The 15044-nt window shown below is 31.9% G+C and overlaps 3 protein-coding genes across 5 annotated transcripts; 2 read left to right on the plus strand and 1 right to left on the minus strand.

The window, feature by feature from the left end:
• Positions 1-135: 135 nt before the first annotated feature.
• LOC11410348 (GDSL esterase/lipase CPRD49) lies at positions 136-4718 on the plus strand. Its single transcript, XM_003600838.4, has 6 exons — positions 136-488; positions 1815-1892; positions 2644-2784; positions 3316-3392; positions 3498-3647; positions 4191-4718. The coding sequence occupies exons 1-6, from the start codon at positions 378-380 to the stop codon at positions 4402-4404; spliced, it is 771 nt and encodes a 256-aa protein (XP_003600886.1). The 5' UTR covers positions 136-377; the 3' UTR covers positions 4405-4718.
• A 1447-nt stretch (positions 4719-6165) lies between these two features.
• Positions 6166-11709, plus strand: LOC11406761 (DNA replication complex GINS protein PSF3). Of its 3 annotated transcripts, none has more exons than XM_024777674.2 (9): positions 6166-6348; positions 6433-6633; positions 7735-7797; positions 9292-9389; positions 9656-9727; positions 9857-9957; positions 10447-10539; positions 11132-11271; positions 11371-11709. In XM_024777674.2, the coding sequence occupies exons 4-9, from the start codon at positions 9345-9347 to the stop codon at positions 11478-11480; spliced, it is 561 nt and encodes a 186-aa protein (XP_024633442.1). In that variant the 5' UTR covers positions 6166-6348; positions 6433-6633; positions 7735-7797; positions 9292-9344; the 3' UTR covers positions 11481-11709. The 3 variants fall into 3 exon arrangements, with proteins under 3 accessions (XP_024633442.1, XP_024633441.1, XP_003600887.1); XM_024777673.2 differs by lacking the exon at positions 7735-7797 and adding an exon at positions 8712-8827; XM_003600839.4 differs by lacking the exon at positions 7735-7797 and having other exon boundaries at positions 6167-6348; positions 11371-11701.
• A 708-nt stretch (positions 11710-12417) lies between these two features.
• LOC120579290 (DNAJ protein JJJ1 homolog) lies at positions 12418-13153 on the minus strand. The gene has a single exon (XM_039831171.1). The coding sequence runs from the start codon at positions 13151-13153 to the stop codon at positions 12776-12778; it is 378 nt and encodes a 125-aa protein (XP_039687105.1). The 3' UTR covers positions 12418-12775.
• Between the last annotated feature and the right edge of the window lie 1891 nt (positions 13154-15044).

Below are 15044 nucleotides of genomic sequence, written 5' to 3' on the forward strand. Positions count from 1 at the left end.
ATCATTTCTTCTAAAATCCGGATAGTTAAAATTAAAAAAAAAAAAAAAAAAAAAAAAAAAAAAAAGATATACCCTTGAAAAGAGTGCGTGTTCATTTTAAGCGTCAACAAACATTTTGGCAAGCATTAAGGTAAGTTGTGTGATGTCAATGTCATCATTCCTAACAAACCAACCATAATGTTTGATTTGGTATTTCTAATAATTAGCTTAATGCACATAGATTTCGTTGACCCTCCACAAGCTTAGGAAGCGGTTTGGCGCTGCCTGCTTTGGTCTTTTCCTTCTTCTGCCTCTTTGTCTTACGTATCCTTCTTCTTTCTTTTTAACCCTTTAAAACTCTCATTATAGATTTAGAAAACACCACCAGAAACAAAAACATGGTTGCACCTGCAAGACCTCAATTTGTTCTCTTTGGATCTTCCATTGTTCAGCTCAGTTACAGCCATAGCGGCTGGGGTTCTTTTCTTTCTGACATCTATTCTCGTAAGGTAAATTTTCAATGTAAGATTCATTCATATTTGTTTTCATCTCTAACTTATCTATATACCAATTCTTCATTTTGGAATTTTATGTGGTTTCATGTTTTGAGATTCAATGTCACAAAAATACTAGATTAATGTTTTGGGAAATTACTTCATTACATTGTATCTTCTGTCTTTTTAAAATATACAATTATTTTGGGATATGTTTAAGAAAATGGGAAAGAAAAAAAAAAAAGCAAATTTTTATGTAAATTAATACAATTTTGAAAACTTTTGGGGAAAGTAGTGACAGATAGTAAGGTCCCCTCAAGCTACAATAGGCACTTCCCAAGGAAAGAATTGATGTTGGGTGAATTTGAATTTCCAGTAGTGAGTTTCAATGTTGTTCACAACTGACCTTATCTTTTTTGAGTGGGACCAAAAGAGTAATGAACTTGTTCTTTTTTTAAATCTTAGCTTCAGTTTTTGTCTAGTTACTTGTATAAAGTTTTCAAAATACACCATGATTGATTTTCTCAGAGTATTTCTGTTATTGGATATTGATATTCTAGTGTTTAGACGGACATTTGTCTGCTCTTTTTTGTTTTGTTATTCTATTATTTTAAAAAACAAAAAGATGGAATGCTTTTAGTCCTTCTCAAATTGCTAAATATAAGGTTGGTTTTAGTCTTTTTTGTTTGAGATTTAAGGATTGGAGTGATAAGAAAACGACGGTTCGATCCCCACCCCCATTGTGATTTTGTTTTTGTTTTTGTTTGTGGTTTCGCTCTCCGAGTGTGATGCTAACGGTTACTAACAATATTTTTTTTTTGAACAAACCAAAATGGAATATATAGATCACACAAGGTGTTCATCTCGCACAAGACGTGCAAAAGAGAACCACCCACCAAAATACAAAGTTCAAAGTATTAAGCCAATACAAAAACCACAACAGAAGAATGGTAGAAGAAAATTACAAAGTAACACCCATGCAAAGTAAAGGGTGCCGCCAACTAACAATATTAACATTGACCGTTTAAAAAGAACAATTTTTTTTTCTTGTTAACCTCGTTATTGCAACATGTCTTGGTCCATTTCTTCGATTTTATATTATATCCTTCCTCGTATTCTCCTAAGAGATGCTCATAGTGATTGCAGAGTAGGTAGCCTGTACAAATACTCCATTAATAATTTAATACTCTTACATTGGTATGGCAAATATGTGTGTGAAGTGGAATTTAAGTGTATCCTTATCATGATTTTTTTTTCCTTTCTTGCTTCTCGTCATCAAAGTTAATATTATGGAGGATTGTCATCCTTTATGCTTTGCTGATGTAAAATTACTCATTTTAGGCAGACATATTGTTACGAGGCTACTATGGATGGAACTCAAGACGTGCTCTCCAAGTCCTCCATCAAGTTTTCCCAAAGGTACCGTAGCTAATTTGGCAGATATCTGCATCATCATATCTCAGATGAAATGATTTCTTTGAATTAGCTTGTATTCAACATGATTTATGGTGGATGCACGGTCTCTAAATAAACGTAAATGAAAGTCCGCTTAATTTCTAAAGACACAATTTTAAGTAACTTTTCTATAACCAATCAAGTTTTTCTATGCATAGTGGCCGGACAAAAACCCATAATGAACAATTGTCTAATCTTCCTCTAGTAGAGTATATACTATCCTAATAATGTTCAGAAATGTACCATCATATATGATTTTTATTTTAAATATGCATAGGATTACCAGCTCTACATTGGCACCTGTTTTTATAAGTTCGTGCAGGCTAATGTTAGCTCCATGAAAAATGAAATGTTTCTGGTACTGTACAACCCATATATTTTACTTACTATCTCTCTTAGGGTATGTTTGGATTGACTTATTTGAGTTTATCTACGGACATTAATACTTTGTTGAAATAATCTATGGAAATGGCTTATGACATGTCCACAAACTGTTTTCAGCTTATGTAAAAATGTTTGATTTTATTTTATCTTTTGTTATATGAATAGCTTATAGTATTATACATATGCACTTATACGATAAGCGTTTGTTGCACAAATGTAGTTACAAACGGTTAATTAAGCTGTTTATCAAAACAGGGTCTTAGTTTTTCATGTGACTGCATTTGAACAATATCCTGCCTGCACCATACAATAATTTTGTCCCACTTAACAGGATGCTGCTACACAGCCTTCTCTTGTCATAGTTTATTTTGGAGGCAATGATTCCATGGGTCCTCACTCATCTGGTCTAGGCCCTCACGTGCCACTTCAAGAATATATCGCAAATATGAGAAAGATTCTCGTTCATATTCAGGTACTTCTGCTATGTCGATCACATTGTGTCTTTCTCCAATAGTGTCCTCCAAGTATTGGAGATAGATAGATATCTTCTCTTTCAAACGCATCTGACACTACAATGACAAATATTATGTAAATCATTTGATGTTAAACCTTCCAATGTAATGGCATATATCTTGTCTTACATGGGTTCTCCAAAGTTATTTTGTTGCGCACAATACAATTGTGTACTCAGTAGTGAAATATGGTTTTGCTTGAGTTCATTATTTTCATTTATAGTTTATAGTTCTATTAGAAACAAAGCATCCAAAAAAAGTTAATTCATAAAATGAAGACTAAGTTTGAGTAAAATATGTGCATAATAGTTGCTTAATAAGAAACAGTGAAAAATGACATGTTGTAGGATGAATGGCAGCATATTGTAATTCCTTAATAATGATGAAAAGTATATATTAAACATGATGATATTTTGCTTACAATTATGATTGTGTTTTCATTTGAAATGTAAAACTACCATTCATAGTTTAATGAGAATATTGAATGCCAGAGCCTCTCTGAAAAGACACGTATCATTGTTCTCAGCTGTCCTCCTGTCCATGAGGAAAAAGTGCGTGGAAACACCAGGTAGCCTAAAACATATTTTTCTCTTTCATTTTCATCTCTGTACTTGTATTTAGATAACACAATGAAATTCTAATCACATGATTTTCGTTTTCCTTTCTTAATCAGTGCAATTTTTAGTGAGTTGGTAAGAACAAATGAATTATGTCGAAGCTATTCGGACGCTTGTATAAAGCTATGCAAGGAACTTGGTGTGAAAGTTGTTGATCTTTTTAATGCACTACAAAGTATAGATGATTGGGAGAATGCATGTTTTACGTAAGCTTCTTAACCTCTTTCTTAATCAATTTTATTTTTCCAAATACCAAGAAATATCAAGTGACATACTGCAATGTAATTGTTGAATATCCAAATCCTTCACTAGCTTTTCTCAAATATCTTCTTGTTCTTTCTCGATGCTTTCTTTGCTAGATGGTCTAAAGAAATCCATATAAATTTATTTCTTCAAATATAGTGTTGTTTATCTATATAACCAACCCCTTCTGGTGGGAAAACCTTTAGTCTAAGTTATTGTTTGTTCTTAAGTGATAGAAAAATGATATCAATTTTGTCTCTCAAGGTTCAGTTTTACAGTTTGTACCCGGAAAGACGATTTTAAGGTTACTTCAATTATGTTAGGATAATAAATTGATGTCACAGATCTCTTAATATTGTAGCCTTTTCTGTTTTCTTGTGAAATATATTAAAGGACAGCCCTTTTAGTGTCCTATAACCTGACATAACTTGTAAAAAAGAATATGAGAAATGATAAATCCACTAAAGTATCTTTAATTTTGTTCTAAATTTCAATGAATTATGCAGTGATGGTATCCATTTAGCAGCCGAGGGAAGCAAAATTGTGGTGAAAGAGATATTGAAAGTACTTAAGGAGGCTGATTGGAAGCCATGCCTCCACTGGAAGTCTATGCACACTGAATTTTCAGAAGATTCACAATATGATCTTGTTGCTGCTGATGGGAAAAGAACATTGAATCCTTCTGAGTGGACTTTTCACAGAGAGGTTCAGTGGGATTAGGATGTTGGGTCATCAACCTTATATTTTAGCAGTTTCCTCCTTGTTTAAGTTTTGTTTTAAAAATATTGATTTGTTATATGGTGACAAAATAGTCATTCATAAAGTTTATAATTTTGTGATTTCACTAAAAAATAGCTGATATAGTAGAGTGTCAATGTAGTTTTATACTTCCGTAGCTATATGCAAAATTCATCATGTATTTGTTATTCAGGGAGTTTTAAAACCAGTGTAAGTTATATGATGTACGAGACATAAGTCCTTTATAATAACTTAGTTATTGAGATGAATTCAATCTCATAACATTTTCTCCTCCACACTCTCCCCTCATTTACTTCTATGAACATCCTCCCCTTTCTTTTATGATATTCCATTTTCTGTTTTTGTCTTTGGTTGATTCATTTTCTCACTTTCTTTTTAATGAAAGTAAGCATAATATAATCTACTTTTGTTGAATGAATAAAATTACAGCTAGACACCAACGAGAAAGTTTGCATAATATGGATCATCAACATGCATGACAAGTTTATCTACCCGCTGTTATCGAACGGTTACTATTAGGGCTGGACAAGGACCCGTGGCCCGGCCCAACTCGAAAAAAAACCGGAAAAAAAAAAAGAAGAAGAGCTGAATGGGTTAAAGCGGGTCCGCGGGCCAAACGGGTTGTAAATACGGTTACACAAGGGTATAAATGGGCAGAGAGGGGTGAAGGAGCTTCACCCGCGGGTACCCGAACCCGCCCGTATGGGGTTATTGTGAAACGTTGCCGTTTTAGTATCAGAGAGGGAGTACACTACCCTAGATCTCACTCACTCATTCAGTGTGTGTTTGGTATGACGGTGGGAAGAATTGATTTTGATAGAATTGAGTTTGAATGTGTAATGACTAAACTATCCTTTAATTGTATTTCAAACTCATTCTCATTAAAAAATTATTTCAACTTATCATACATGAATTTTATTGGTTCCGAAATTAATTTTAAAATCGTATTAATTTATAAAAGTTATTTTTAATAATTTTTTTTATCAATTAGGTGATTTTAATAAAAAAAATAAATAATGGGCCAGCGAGTTAAACCTAACAAAGAGCCCAATAACATCTTCTTCAACCTATCGTCAGTTTGCACAACAAAAGTAAAGCGGCAGATCTTGAAAAATCAGAAAGCAAGTTACAGAAAGGCAAGGGTGATATAGGTAGATAAACATGTCGCACATCTTTAAAATTCAAAATCGATTCAATCCCACCGTAAAAGCTCCATATTGTAGCTTCAACTGAAACCACGTTTTGGGAGTAAAATCAATTTTCACTCAACCAACCCAAACATCTTAGTGTGTGTTGAGTTTGAGAGAATTGATTTTGCTTTGAATACTCTCACTTAGAAGTGAATTGATTTATGTTTGGATACTCTCACTTAGAAGTGATTCTTATGAGTTGATGTTGTTTGGATAGTTTGAATCAAAATTAATTTTGAATGTATAATGATCAACTTATCCTTTTTTTTTTTTTTTAAGGAACTTATCCTTTTTGTTGTATTTAAAACTAGACCCCTTTCACATTTTAGATAATCATTTATATTTATGTTGAATTATTACAAAAAAAAATATGCAACCGAATTTTTAAATTGCAATATATTTTTATAAAATCCATAAATAAAATATTCAGAGAAATGCATATTATACATTAACTTAAATTTATTTGGTTCAAAAATTCACTTTAAAAATATTAATTTACAAGAGTTGTTTTTAAATACAGTAAACTATAAGCACCGTAAAATATAAGCATGATAATGAAAAGAAAAACCACCATCATCCACCACCACCTCCCCGTCAATTCCTCCTCTTCAACCACTACTTTCCAACTTGAATCCCCACAAATAGAGCACGATCTATAACAAAAACCTTTGTCTCACCTTGTGTTACGCCTTTCTCTGTCAAGACAACGCTAGAGGTTCGTTCTCCTCCTCCTCCTTCACTTGACTCACGACTTTCTTAGTCAAAGGCAAGTTAACATAGCTTTGTTTTTCATTTTCAGTTTACACCATTTCTTCTTCTTCTTCCTGTCGTCACCTCCTGATCTCAGTGCCGTTGGTAGCAACTATTTTCCAAGCATTACCGATTTCCGAAAATTCAAGTCAAATATCAACGATTATACTTCACAGCTTCAAATCCTAGTGAATTAGACCATATTGAGTACAAAGGAAGAGAAAGATCTTTTATTTCGTCACTGTTTGAGGTAAATGACTCTAAACCCACAAACCCGTTTGCTTAATGTTTCATTTTTCCTATTTCCTTCAATCCCATTACTGGAAACATTGAAATTGCTCCGTTGTACCTATTGTTGTGTTAGTAATTGAAGTAAAATTGTGATAACCTGTTAAAAAATTTCATGAAAAAGGGGGCGTAAAAGTAAAAATGGGGGTTTCGTTTGATAGAGTACTAACTGAAGATGATTAGGTCGTGGGTATTTGGTTGTCAGAATTATGTGATTCTCTGATTTCATTTTGTAGAGGCTTATGGAGGTATGCTAACAAGGTGTCTGTGAAAATATTTCTATGTGGATAATTCCTGGGTTGGAAATTTGATGTTAAATTTTTTATTTAGAACTAAATATAATTGTATCTATTTTGCATCGAGTTCATTTTTTAAGTTTTATCATTAATGATATATTGTTAAAAAATTGGGTTCAAATTTGCACTACTCGTTCGCGGAGATTTCTGATCTGTTACATGGTCTAGGTGTTTTATGGGTTTCATTTGGTTTTTCTATTTCAAAATGTAATGGAGTAGTTTTTTTTTTTTTTTTTCTGTTCAAACCGTAGTCACCTGATTTGCAATTCGCTTTGGTATGTGGTACGCAACTCTTGAAGTATTCAGTACGTTGAGGGGTATACATAGTCGGTACGTTTGCGATACGCTGTAATATTTTAACTGGTATGCTATTGATAATTTTATATCTAATCTACCTAAAAACAAAAAATTACATGTTAAAAATATACGATTAACTTAAGAAACTAAGCAATCAATAATAATAATAATAATAGTATAATAAAAATAAATTAGAAATGAACCAATTCAAAATTAGAAACTAAGCAATCAATAGTCTAATCTACCGTGAATTGGTACTTCGAATTGGGAACGCAGTTCTCTACATGGTAGAGCGAATTATGTTACTATGGTTCAAACATGATATGTCATAGTGTTGGTGTGTGTATATCAACTATGTTTGGTGACGGCAATTTCAATTGCAATTTGTTGTGTTATTCTGGAGGTCATTAGGGTTATTGATGTATCTTGATTGATTGGTTGGTTTACAACATTTATTCTTGTATCTGCAGCCGAATTCCATTGGATTTTTTTTGTGCTTAGGCTGACTATGCATCCTGGATTTACCTCATACGGTGAATCTTTAGTGTTCCTTTTAATATAGCACATCTTTCTTTGGTTTATAAAATGAATTTTAGTGTTTCATAATTTATATGTAGAAGAGTACACTTCATTATGTCTTCTTTTTTCCTAACATCATATGTCTGACCTACACAGAAATGCGATACTGTATGTAACCTTGAGGAACAGGCTAGGTAGAAAATAAGGAATTTAGTGTTATTAAGAGCCAGTGAGCCACCAACAAAGAATCAGAATGGGAAATAATAAGATTCTTCAGCTGAATAGTCATATAACACAATAAACATCTTTATTACCTTCAACTAATCAGTTATCATCTTTATGAGCAGTCTTGGAAAATAAATTTTAAGCTATTACAATCCATTGTGATATTACTATCAGAAACCTAGTCATTTTATCTTGCCTATTATAATATGGGTCATGCTAAAAAGTGCCCAAGGATTCAAAGTAGGAAATAATATATAGGTTTTATGTAGAGATAGTTCATTTTTAGTGTTGAATATACAATTCCCAACATAAAGTTTCTTCTTTGGACTTCTTAACAAGTGCCCTTAGGGCACTTGTTGCCATTTCCCCTATAATATATCAATGATAAGTTAGCACGATTCTCCTGAACATCATCCAAATTTTCCAAAAAAATATTAAACAGTTATAGCAAAGAGCATTAAGATAGCAACTGCCAAGTGCCAACGGTAGCCAATCATATGTTCTATATCTTTTTTCAAATGGAATGAAGAACACGCGTTTGCTTATGCTATGTTCCAGTACAACACAGAAAGGTGTAGTATGAAAAAGACTAAAAGAGAGCATCGCATGAGAGGGGGCAATAGGGGTCCTACTTCACAATTGCTTCTAGTAGCCTTTGGACTGACTCTAAGAATTAACAAACCTAAATTTCCTACACTTGCAGGTACCAACTTATGGCTTGAAGGCCCTGAACAAGTAAAATAAACGTAATATCTTGGCGTTCGTTAAAAACACATGTTTCGTAACTCCAGATTTGCAGCAATACCAATATACAAGCAAGTAGGTCAAAAGGACATCTAAATACAAAATATCTGCAGTTATCTTTGGGCTTAGCTGAACAAAATCTAACAAAAAGTGTTCTGAAAATTAAAAACCAAAAATAGAGTGTAGCTAAGCAATGGTGCATATGGCTCAGGAGTTGTTTTGCTGGAATTGTTTGATTATATAGTCGTTTTAGAATATGCGTAGAAACCAATCCTCCCGTGCGAATGCACGGCTACCTTCCTAGTTCTTTCTATATGTTGTAGATTTGTGATTATAAATTCCATCGCAATGGAACTGCTAACAATAGATATAGTGACTGAAGGTTAGATAAAATATTAAGGACAGCGAATGGAGTTCTCTGTGTAGAACAGACTCAAATTTTCTATGCTGATTAATTTTAGGTGTCTTTATTGTTTAATGAAGATTTTTTTTATTTTCAAGTTTATCAATTTAAGCTCGAACTTTCTTTATCTGCATAGTTCCCTTTCAATGAGTTAAAAGAAAGCATAAGAGCAGCAAACTAGAGGATAGGATGGCAAATTACTATGATATGGATGACATTTTGGTGGAGGAAGAGGTAAGCTTCAGACTCTTTAATTTGTTTAACAGTTTGCTTCTAGTTGATAGATGTCATATTTAATGAGGGGTTGTAGGTTAGGAATAGTTGATTTTTGCAACGGAATTTATTTTGCCTTAAGATGATATATCGTTGTTGGTGTTTTCGGCTTTTGCTAGTTTATATCAGAATCGGTTTGCTGTGTCAATCAATAATGACAATATGGAATGCAAAATGAATTTCTTGTCCTAATTGCTAATGTTACTTTTGTCATGATCTTGTCATAGATTGTGTCGGTTATATTTCAGAAGGCAGCATCTGGAGTGGGAATAATAGATCCCAGTTCCGAGACAGACTTTGTAAGAGCCATTCACTCTGTATTTTATGTATTTTAGAGAGGGGGAAATGGCTGGTGGTGCACCAGATCCCTGCATGGTGGAAGTGGAACTTAACGATTTCACCTGACATTTAGAATGTTTGATTTTCAGATTGAAGCGGGTTCAAAAGTTGAACTACCTTTTTGGCTTGCTCATGAGTTACAGTTGAGACAAGCAGTATCAGTCAATGTTCCTCCTTGTTTCAATCAAAAGTAATGACCATTTTATGTGGGTTTTCAACTTATTAAGTTATTAGTTCAATGCACTATATAATATAATTGATCATGTCATAACATTAACAATGGGCAAGGATTTAGTAAGCACTCCTAAGAACACTTTTACTTCTTTTAAAATTTAATGCTTTTGCAGACCAATCTTGTTAAGTGTTAACTCCTGTTTTTTAGGGCCTTAGCTGGAATTGGAGCCATTTTTTCTGTGACCTTATCCTTTCATGTAGATTTAAATTAATTTGTCTCTAAGTGCATGATGTCATATGGAACTGAGGATAGAAAATAGTTATTCAATTATCAATTTACACGGCTTTCATGAAAGTTATAAAACTAAAAATGTGAACCTTCATCAGCACTCACATCCAGATGTACAAGTGGAATGTTGATAGCTTGAGGGTGTTTAGATTGCTTTGATATTTAAGTTTAAAATTCTAATTTAATTATCTTACTGCTGATGATTCTTATTTTCAGAACAAGACTAGAGATCCAAGCTGATTGTGCATGTGTGGATCTGAGGTCGAGATGTCCATACTTTTATGAATTTGGTTGCAAGATAGCACCAATGTAAGTCTATCTGAAATAGTGGTCTGTTCCTGTTTGGCATATATTGGTTTTTTCTTGGAACATAGTACATGGCTGTCATCTCATTCAAACCCTTATTTCCACAAATTCTGGAGTTAACAAAATAAAAGATGTTATACAACAAAATGCTGAAAAAAATTCCAACCTGTGCTTTAGATTAGTCTTTCTTTAAAAGTTTGGCAATCTGTTCAGTTACTCAGTCTCTCCCCCCTCCCAAACCAATGTTCTTCCCAACCTTTATAGTTTACAGCGCTAGCATATATAAAAAAATGAAAAATTTCTGTCAACAAGATTAATATAGACCAGCCTTCCTTAGTTGGCACATCAGCTGAGTTTATTGTATGTTGACTTTGATGAGCAACTCCATAAACTACTTTTGTCATGTATATACTCTGCAAACGCCAATATTATAAATAGCAAAGTGCATATTTGTTTTTACCCCTTTCAATTAGATAAATTTGAAGTCTTCGATTTTATGTTTTATATCATTTTAGTTACAGCACAATTAAAATAAATATTTATGTAGCATGATTAATTTGTCCTCCTTTGACAATTAATTTCTCATTTACGGCAGAGTTGGCGATAGGACCATTGGGTTTCTGTTGTTGTCTGCATTTAAGAATCGGTATAAGGAGGTCCTTACGAAGGCACACACTGCAGCAATTGCAGCTGGTTCCAAATTTTGGACTATTCTAACAAACGAGGAGATCAATTGTGAGACTTGTTAACATGCCTTTTTTCTTCATTTATCTGGTAGCATCTTTTTCCCTCTCCTGTAGGCTGTTCAATTTAACTTGTTTATTCTTTTTGTAGTGTATGAGACAGCTCAATCCGCAATGGCATCCTTCAAGAAGTGGCGTATGGGGGGCCCCAGATTTCAGATAGCTTCTATTCTTGGAAGGAAGAGAAAACCAACTGAATAGTTGGTTTCTAACCTTATTAGAAATCTGTTTATGTCAATGTTGTATTATTTACACCTGAAAATTGCATGATGTTAAGAATAGACAAAAAAATATTAAGTTGCAATCTCATAATTGTTGTAAGGTTATGAGTTCGAGGAATTTGACCTCTGGAAAAAATTACAAACTAACATTGCAAGTTGCAATGGATTTAAAATTTGTTTTTATGAATTGTGCCTTGCCAACTTGCTTATTCTGTCACTTGAGGTATTATATTACATTTATTTTCTTTTGGCTGGATTAATGTATTGCTTTTGAATTGACACAGTATGGTATTTATTTCTCACTCCATAAAATCAAGTTTTTAAACAACAAGCAACCTGAGGTTTTTTTTTTTTGGATAAAGTTCTACCTGGAAATTGTTTTCACTTCGAGTCATTTTGGATTTTTTTTCACCAAAGCAAACTTACCAACCATATTTGTTGTCAAAACATTCCAAAACAAAAATATAATTGTATTTTTTTATACAAAAAAGAATATTTAATAAAATAAACTTTCCCAAACAAAATTTTATTTATAAAAAAGAAAATTTTATCAAAAGATTTCTACCAAAAAACATAAGGAATGAATTAGTAACACGACTTTCAATGCTCGTCAGAAATAGAGTCAATCAACGGTCATTATGGGAAATTACGTTATGGGGAAATGTTAACGAGTGCTCCCGGAGCACTCTTTAAGAGCTTAGAATGATAATTTTTTATGAAAACTTGTGTATTTAATACATTTGACATAGAACAGTTTGACTTTTTTAAAGAATAACTTCCTAATTCTTAAAGAGTGTCCCAGGGGCACTCGTTAACAAGACATTTTTTCTTTAGAAGTTAAAATGAAATTTATTCAAAACGCAAAGAATCATAGCGAGCACAAGGAATACTAGACTAGGAGTTTTAATATAGCAACATACAAAGGAAAAGTGTGTCGTATATATGTGGAACACCCAAACAAACACCCAAACATCAAATACAAACTTCTACCAACAAACCAAAAACACCCTAAAAAAACTAAAGTCTAAACACCCGCACAGTAGCAGAAACAAATCTTGTGCCAAATCATTGCAAAACCTACCAAAAACCCATGTAACCGCACCTTACTTCTCTTTTGCGGTTGAGGCAGTTAAGCACATGTAAACACCCAAAAAAATCACCACTAAAAAACACATACCCCACAAAACCACAATGAACTGATAGCCTAATTCTTGAAACAAGCATTGTCTAACATGTATAATAATTGATCATTACCGTATTTTCCTTATCGAATTGTCATTGCTGCATGCGCCCATAATCGCTAAGATGTTTATGTAATTTATTCCTTGACTCAAACTCCTCCTCACATGTCTCGCAAAAATGGCCAACCTTTCTCTGCTCATTCTCTTTACCACCACCATTATCCTCATTTTCCTTGAAATATTGGGAACTAGACTCTTGTACATAAGAATCGTCATTTCCATTACTGTTTGTATCCTTCTCATATTTGCCATTAGTAGGCAGCACATTAGATTCATCTCCATTTTTCCCAACCTTCTCTTTCTTGGCTCTACGTTTCTTTTTTGTGGGCTTTTGGTTGTTATATTCCATAGCACCAACCCCATCATTCTCATTCTTGCTCTCAATTTGAGTTAGAGTTACCATCAACATCATCATTCTCATCAAATCATGAAATTCACAGATGAAGTTTTTTACACTAACGATTTACATATGTATTTACTCAAATCATGTTAAATAAATATTTTTTGAGATATCTTCCCTAAAAAAAAATATTTTTTGAGATATCTAAAAAAGTTTGTTTCGATTAGATACATTTATAAAAAATAAAAAATAAAACTTTATACCATCCGTATATACTACAAATTAAAACACATAATTTTTTTTTGTTGAGTGAAAACTCTTAAATCCTTAAATATGATTTTTTTTTTTTTTTTTATCTTAAAGTGGGTTCTTGCTCAAAAAATAAAATCTTAAAGTGGATTCAAAATGAATGAGAAATACAGCTAATATTTTGGTTATGTCACGTGATTCTTAGAGATATTTTGGTAGAGCATAAAGAATCCACGAAGGCAAGAGTACGGGTTCTTTTTGTCTTCGTGGCAATGCACTTTTCACTTTTAGCATCTAAATCCCCTTAGATATTTTCCGCTCAATTGTCTATACTACCCTCACCTTCTCTGCATTATTTTCTTTTCCCTACCCAAAGGATATCAATTATCCTCCACAAGAATAAAAAAAAAAAACAATCAAAAACAAAAATAAATCATACATCAATGCTATTCTTTTTTAAATCAATAAATCATGTTCTTTAAATTGAATACTTTCTACGCACAATCGTAGAGACTACTATCTCAAGATAATAGTAAGATCATAAAATTTTCCTCAAAAAATTCAACTCATTATTGCATGTCATCTTGTCTAATCTAACAATTTTGATATTTTTATCGATTAAATTATAACTTTTGGATCATATGATCTCATCCATTCTATTTTTTGTTGGTCAAGCTCATCCATTTTATTTATAGTAAAATAGAAAAAAAATAAAAAATCATGAAAAATAATCAGATTTTTTTCAAAAAGATTTAAAAATATAAAAAAATAAGATTTTTTTCTAAAATAAAAAATAGAATCAGAAAAAAACATTAAGATTTTTTTTTCGAAATTTAAAAAATTAGTTTTTTTACGAAATTATGTCGATTTTTAAAATTTGTGGAATTTAATAGGTTTTTTTTCTTCTGAAAAAACAATTATTACCAAATTTTTTTGTATTTAGATTTTTTTTCAAATTTAAAAGATTATAAAAAAATCTGAAAATATAATCAAATTTTTTTCGAAATTAAAATATTCTGGAATTTAATTTTAAAAATATAATCGGATTTTTTTTCGAAATTTTTTTCGACAAAAAAATAAAATTATTTTTTTAAAATATGGATACAAATTTAAAAAAATATTCAATTTTTTTTTCTTCTAATTTTTACAATTTTCAAAAATTATTATTTTAAATAATTTTTTTATTTTTAAATTAATATAAATGAATTTATATTATTTTTTGGATTTTTAAAAATTTAATTTTACATATTTTAATAATAAAATCTGATGTGGCCAATTAAAAAAAAACAAGTCAGCGCCACATAAGCGAATCTGCTGAGTTGGATGGGTGAAGGGTGTTTTCCGGAAGAAAAAAAATTACGAGGAAGGAGATTGAACCGAAAATTTTATAGGGATGAAAACCGAAAATAACGTATATTACAAGGGTGAAAAACACTATTAACCTTATTTAGAAATGTCTAGAGGGGCTAAACTCCTCTTCTTACAAATTGCATTGCAGCAAGCGAAGGACTTTTCTGTTAATGCATCTGTTTGTTTAAAACATTAAAAACATGATTTTACATAGAAAAGTGAAACTCTAAGAAGGTTAATTCAACAACCATTCATATTTAATTCATTTTTTTAAAAAACATTCTAATTTTTTTTAGAGAATTTTATAATAATATAATCATTTCTGCACCATTTTATTAAAAAATACATGAGATGATTTAAAAAT

This window comes from Medicago truncatula, chromosome 3 (assembly GCF_003473485.1).
Source record: "Medicago truncatula cultivar Jemalong A17 chromosome 3, MtrunA17r5.0-ANR, whole genome shotgun sequence".
NCBI classification, from domain to species: domain Eukaryota; kingdom Viridiplantae; phylum Streptophyta; class Magnoliopsida; order Fabales; family Fabaceae; genus Medicago; species Medicago truncatula.

What these genes read in the sequence shown, in the direction of transcription:
- LOC11410348 (XM_003600838.4), top strand. Translation starts at nt 378, where the DNA reads ATGGTTGCACCTGCAAGACCTCAATTTGTTCTCTTTGGATCTTCCATT. An exon ending in CTGACATCTATTCTCGTAAG is followed by an intron (nt 489 to 1,814) that starts GTAAATTTTCAA and finishes TACTCATTTTAG; the next exon opens with GCAGACATATTGTTACGAGG. An exon ending in AAAGTGCGTGGAAACACCAG is followed by an intron (nt 3,393 to 3,497) that starts GTAGCCTAAAAC and finishes TTTCTTAATCAG; the next exon opens with TGCAATTTTTAGTGAGTTGG.
- LOC11406761 (XM_024777674.2), top strand. Translation starts at nt 9,345, where the DNA reads ATGGCAAATTACTATGATATGGATGACATTTTGGTGGAGGAAGAG. An exon ending in CCAGTTCCGAGACAGACTTT is followed by an intron (nt 9,728 to 9,856) that starts GTAAGAGCCATT and finishes TTTGATTTTCAG; the next exon opens with ATTGAAGCGGGTTCAAAAGT. An exon ending in GGTTGCAAGATAGCACCAAT is followed by an intron (nt 10,540 to 11,131) that starts GTAAGTCTATCT and finishes CATTTACGGCAG; the next exon opens with AGTTGGCGATAGGACCATTG.
- LOC120579290 (XM_039831171.1), bottom strand. Translation starts at nt 13,153, where the DNA reads ATGATGTTGATGGTAACTCTAACTCAAATTGAGAGCAAGAATGAGAAT.